Source organism: Geospiza fortis, unplaced genomic scaffold (assembly GCF_000277835.1).
Source record: "Geospiza fortis unplaced genomic scaffold, GeoFor_1.0 scaffold387, whole genome shotgun sequence".
Lineage (NCBI taxonomy): Eukaryota > Metazoa > Chordata > Aves > Passeriformes > Thraupidae > Geospiza > Geospiza fortis.
Window position 1 is genome coordinate 32602 of NW_005054546.1, and position 6060 is coordinate 38661.

Sequence of the window (6060 nt, forward strand, 5' to 3'; positions counted from 1 at the left end):
TGGCCCCGGGTCCCTGTTGTCCCCAAGGACAGAGATGTCCCCAAGCCGCTCCGAGATGTCCCCAAGCCGCTTTGCTCTTCCTCCTGCCCTCCCCAGCTTCCTCTGCAGCTCCATCCCTTCCCTGGGGTTTGTTCCCTCTGTTTGCCTCCCCCCATCCATCTCTCGCGTCTCTTTGCTCAGGGACGTGTCCTCTGTGCCCACCCAGGCACCCCCAGCCCTCTGCTGTCCCCTCCCCTGGGATCTTCACTCGCCTGGAACTTTTCTGCCTCCCCGCGCTGCTCCTGCCACTGCCGGGCCAGGCTCTCCTCCAGCAGCTCCTTGCGAGCTTTGAGCCCTGCCAGGTCCTTCTCCAGGTGCTGCAGCTGCAGCTGGCTCTGCTGGTTGTCCTCCACCGCCTTCCAGAGGTTCTCCTTGGCCTGGCACAGGGAACCCTCCAGCTGAGCCACCTCTGCCTTGTAGGTCTCCACCGCCCCTTTCCAGATCTCCGAGAGTCTCTTGGAGTAATCCTCCACCTCCCCGGGCTGCAGAGCCACCGGGGCGCAGCGGAAACTCTCCAGGCTGTGGGAGAAAGTGGCGATCTCCTGGTCCAGCCCCGCTTTCTCCTCCTCGTGCACCTCCAGCAAGGCTTCCACCTCCTTCTCCAGCTGCACGGCTCTCTCCTTCAGCCAGATCTGCGCTCTCCTCTCCTCCTCCAGCTCCTTCCTGCTCAAGGACAGCTCCTTCTTGGCTTCTTCTCGGGCTGCCTGCTCCTTCTGGCACCTGCTTCTCACCAGCTGCACCTCCTCGTACAGGTTGTCCCTGGCCAGCTCTGCCGTGCACTTGTCCCTGAAGGCGACATCGAGCGCATCCCGCAGCGCTCGCAGCTCCTCCTCGTACTTGGCCCTCCACGATTCCCCGGCCGGGCCGCTCTTGCTGCTCTGGATTTCAGCTCGCAGCACCTCGTTCTCCTCCTCCAGGAACTTCACGCGGGCCAGGTACGCCTCCAGGCGCTTGTTGAGGTCCCACATCTGCAGCGATTCCTCTCCCAGGGCTCTCGGCCCCGCCAAACTCTCCGTGCTCAGCATGGCCGGGAGGATGCGGCGAGAACGCGAGGCAGAGCGGGGAAGGCGGGGAGGGAAGCGAGCGCCGGCGAGCAGAGGGGAGCGCAGCTATTCATACCCTGCGCTGCCGAGTGGGAGGCCCCCGAGACCCGGCCGAGCAGCCGGATTTAACCCTTGCACAGCCGAGCCCACGCGGGCTCCACGCTGAGCTCGGATTTCCCGGCCCTGAGGAAGAGCAAGGTGCTGCTTCCCGCTTCGGGAGGGTGGTTTGAGGGCTTGGATCCTCTCCCTAAAGCCCGAGGGCCATGCCAGGGAGCTGGAGGGCTGCCCTGGGGCTCGGCGAGGAGCTTGGGACGTGTCCAAGGGCGCTTGGCAGGTGCCCAGCCTGGCTGCAGCATCCCTCGGTGGTGCCTTGTGAGCCCCAAAACCCGAGGGTCTCACAGCCCCTTGGTACAGATCTACATCAAAGTTCATGTTGGATCTGATAAATCTTTGCCCAAGAAATGTTCCGTTGGAACTTTGCCTTTCAATAAATAAACTACATTTTTTTTTTTGAAAGTGAGAGGAAAAAAATGAAGAAAGGATAAAGTTGAGTTCTAATTCCAAACATCCGTATTAATTCAGACACTTTGGATTTACATCAGATAAATCAGGGGGTTCCACCGTCATCTTCAAGTAAGAAATAAAATAAAGAAAGAAACGATAACAATATAAAGAATGTAAAAAGAAATCATTAAAAACCATCCCTTTTGAGTTCCTGTTCAAATTAATAATCAAAAATATTGGTTCCCTGTCCTAACTTCAGAGAGCCTGGTAATATTTGTTAGGATTTGCATTTTTGATTCTATGGCTAGTTAAAACACCAGATTTCTTAAGAGCCTCCGAAGCTTCATGAAACACAGAGAACACGCATTTCTTTGATCCATGGGCACCTTTCTCTCACAGCCCTGGGGAGGTGATGGCTGCACCGAGAACACCTCTGGGCAGGTCCCTGGATCCATCCTGTGGAAATCCCTCTGCAGAGCGAGCACAGCTCAGCCGGTGCTTCCCCGGGGCGCTGCATCCAGCTGTGTCCAGCTGTGAGCTTCCCCTTTCCCAGATGTGCGGGAGCCCAACGGGAGCAGCTCCTCCGAAACTTGGTTTCCGCCAGAGCTTCCACCCTCTGCGCGGTCCAGCAGTCACGGTGGGGTATTTTTTATATTTATATTTTTTGTGTTTCTCTCTTTATTCACCCCAGATGACTCCTCCGGGGGAAGGGCAGCGATTCACAATTTCAAACTCGGGTGGTTTTTTTGCGAACAAAAGGAGCAGGAAAACGAGGAAAATATCGCTCGGGGAGTGACTTGCCAGCGTTTTCTCCCGGGAGACGATGATTTTTTTCCCACGGGAGGGTCCTCAGCAGGGCAAGGAGGACGGGAATGTCTCTTCTCCCGCGGGACAGGCTCTGGGCGAGCTCTTCTGGAAAGACAAGCAACAAGACAAGCAACAAGACAAGCAACAGTCCCCTCTGCTGGCAAAGCATCCCCAGAGCCAGCCCCGCACCGTCCGGGGACTGCTGGGGCCGGGGAGCAGCAGCAGCAGCCCCGGGGAGGGTCGGGGTTGTCCCCTGGTGCCCGGAGGGGGGATGGAAAGGGGATGAGCCGGCTCGGGGGTCCCCAAGGGCATCATCATCTTTCCGGCTCATCTCCGGCCAGACATCCTGTCTGGCTCCTCGGCCCGGCTCTGGTTTGCCTCTCACAGCCAAGATTGAAACGCTGCTAAGGAGCCCGGGGAGCGCTGAGGTTGGAGAATCGATCTGGGGTCTCGCTGAGGTGATGCCGCGTGTTTTTATCTTCCTCCTCCTCATTTCTAGAGCACATCTGCTGCAGGGCTGCCCTTCCTCACTGCCTGCCAGCTCCCACTTTCCTCCTCTTCCCACCTGGCATGTCCAGGAGCCCCCAAAACTGCTGCAAAAAGACCCCCAGTGCTCATGGCTGCACTGGGAGTGAGCAATTCCTTCCTTCCTCCCTGGCCTTGCACCCTCTTCCTCCTCCTGCCTTTTGGGGTGCCCGGCCCCGGTGTCTCAGCCAGCAGCAGGGCTCAGCAGGATGGGCCAAACCCTGCAGCCCAGGGAGGGCTCAGGATACCCCAGGATGGGGATGTTGGTGTCCCTGAGGGATTCTGGGGATCAGGATGCCCCAGGATGGGGATTTTGGTGTCCCTGGGGGATGTTTGAGTTTGGGATGCTCCAGGACAGGGATGTTGGTGTCCCTGAAGGATTCTGCAGATCAGGATGCCCCAGGATGGGGATTTTGGTGTCGCTGGGGGATATTTAAGCTCAGGATGCCCCAGGGTGGGAATGTCTGGACCTCTGGGGGGTGTTTGAGCTCAGGATGCCCCAGGACAGGGATGTTGGTGTCCCTGGGGGATGTTTGAGTTTGGGATGCCCCAGGATGGGGATGTTGGTGTCCCTGGGGGATGTTTGAGTTTGGGATGCCCCAGGATGGGGATGTTGGTGTCACTGAGGGATGTTTGAACTCAGGATGCCCCAGGATGGGAATTTTGGTGTCCCTGGGGGATGTTTGAGCTCAGGATGCCCCAGGATGGGAATTTTGGTGTCCCTGGGGGATATTTGAGCTCAGAGTGCCCCAGGATGGGGATCTCAGTGTTCCTGAGAGGTTCTTGGAGTCAGAACCCCCTGGGAATGGTATGTCTGTGCCCCTGAGAGGTTCTTGGGGTCAGGGTTTCCCCTGGGATGGCACCACTGGGGGGTTCTCAGGGTCAGGGGAATAGGGAACAGGGGTCTGTCCCCATGGCTGTTCAGCAGTGGCGCAGCTTTGTAGGAATTTGTTCTTTGTTGACAGAGTGACAAAACTATCTTTTGTTCCTTTAAAAAGCAAAGAAGCCCAGAAGTTTCTCTTTTTGATTAGGTGAAAAAGGCATCTCCTAGGTCCGGAGGACTTCAAACTTAAGGATAGCTAATTGCACAGGAGCTAAAAAGTTTTGTTTGGGCAATTGATTAGAAAAAGAATAAAGAAATTAATTGCTTTTGTGAGGTGTTTTACTGGGGCAGGACGGCTTGTTGTGCTTGGATTGGTTTTTCTCTGTAAAGAGTTTTGTTATTTTGACTTTTATTAAAACTTTTCGTTTCCAACACTGCCACAGAAGCCATTTTGCTGATTTTATGCCTCCAAAGGTAGCTGAGCTATCTTGGGGGTGAGAAATAGATCTCCAAGAGCTCATGAGACTCCTGCTCCTGAGCTTTGTGGGGGTGGCAGCCTGAGGGTGCCCTGCAGTCCCAGGTGGGAGCTGGCACGTGCCTGGCACGGGGTGCATGGCACGGGGTGCATGGCATGGGGTGCATGGCACGGGCTGGGACGTGACTTTGAGCAGGGCTGGAGGAGCAGGGGGAGGAGGAGGAGGAGGAGGAAGCACAGCTGGGCATTGAAGCCCTTCCAGCCTGAACACAGCTGGGGCTGGTGGGGGTCCCTGTAGGGGTCCCCCGTGCCTTTCCATGCCCTTGGCTGCTGGGGAGGGCTGAGCATCTGCAGGAAGGGATGGGGATCCTCTGGGGGTCTTACAGGGGCTGTGCCCTGCTCCTGCCTGCTCCTCTCCCTTCTCTCCTGCCCCTTCCAGCAGCTGGGGGTCCCTGTGGGGGTCCCCCATGCCCTTGGCTGCTGGGGCTGGGCTGCTTGGCTGACAAGGGCTGAGCCCCAGCACCTGCAGAGCTGCAGGGAGGGATGGAGATCTGGGGGGTCTAACAGGGCTGTGCCCTGCTCCTGCCTGCTCCTCTCCCTTCTCTCCTGCCCCTTCCACGAGCTGGGTGGGCTGTGGGGGTCCCCTGTGCCTTTCCATGCCCTTGGCTGCTGGGGAGGGCTGAGCCAGAGCATCTGCAGAGCTGCAGGAAGGGATGGGGATCCTCTGGGGGGTTTAACAGGGGCTGTGCCCTGCTCCTGCCCGCTCCTCTCCTGTAAGAGCCTAAATGAGAGATGTGGGACTCCAGGGGCTCTTCAAAATGCAGTTTATTGTATCCAAGGTGTCACAGCAGTGCAGAGTAGTGGGTGACAGAGCTGTGCCTATGGCTGTCAGCTTCAGAAGCCCCGTGTCCCTCATTCAGGCTCTTACTAAAGGCGCCCCACGTTGGGCGCCACTGTAAGAGCCTAAATGCGAGATGTGGGACTCCAGGGGCTCTTCAAAATGCAGTTTATTGTATCCAAGGTGTTACAGCAGTCCAGGGTTGTGGGTGACAGAGCTGTGCCTACAGCTGTCAGCCCCAGCTGCAGGCAGGCCTGGAGACCCTTAGTTTAGGTTACACTGCATTATACACTTTTCTTTTGGTTACAAACGCATTATAAACTTTTCTTTAGGTTACATTGCATTATAGACTTTTCTTTGCTGAGCATCTTAATACAGCAGAACCAATCTATACCTTAACTTTTACCTACAGCCTATCATAACTACCATAATTACCATATTCATGTTACTGTTCTCCAGTCACTAAAAGTCAGTACATTACAGTTTAAGCCAGAAGTTGGTTTTCAGTTTTCTTGCAGGGGAAAATTCTGAGACCTTTTTTCTACTTGCAGCTTTGCTGACTTGTTTGCTGTGCTGTCTTTGTGCTTGGTAAAAACATCATCTTGATTGGGGTGGGTTTATCCTTTGCTCTAAGCCATAAAAACCCCTTCTAACTAACATAAAATACCCTTTGCCTCCTTGGTTATCCAGCAAGACTGGCTCAGCAATTCTTTTCTTCTGTATCAAAACTTGCTTCCGTCTCTATTCCTTCATCAGACTCTACATTTAATAATCTTTCTGCTAAGCATCTGTGAGACTTTCTTGTCAAACTTTCATCCTTCCCAACGCTCTCCCTTTTCTCCTGCCTGCTCCTCTCCCTTCCCTCCTGCCCCTTCCAGCCCCTGGGTGTCCCAAGGACTGTGGCAGCACTCACACAACTTTCCCAGGTGTTGGCAGAGAAAAGGCGGTGAGGAGATCAGAGAAAAGAATAACAAGTAATTCCTCCCTTCACTCGCTGCACCTGGTG

General features: G+C 55.5%; 1 protein-coding gene across 1 annotated transcript in view; it reads right to left on the reverse strand.

Annotated features, from left to right (window-relative positions):
- Window positions 1–1147, reverse strand: part of NES (nestin) — an 11208-nt gene extending 10061 nt beyond the window's left edge. Inside the window, 1 exon segment of the mRNA XM_031063998.1 lies at window positions 252–1147. Within this exon segment, the coding sequence (XP_030919858.1) occupies window positions 252–1064 (813 nt within the window). The 5' untranslated portion in view covers window positions 1065–1147.
- Between the last annotated feature and the right edge of the window lie 4913 nt (window positions 1148–6060).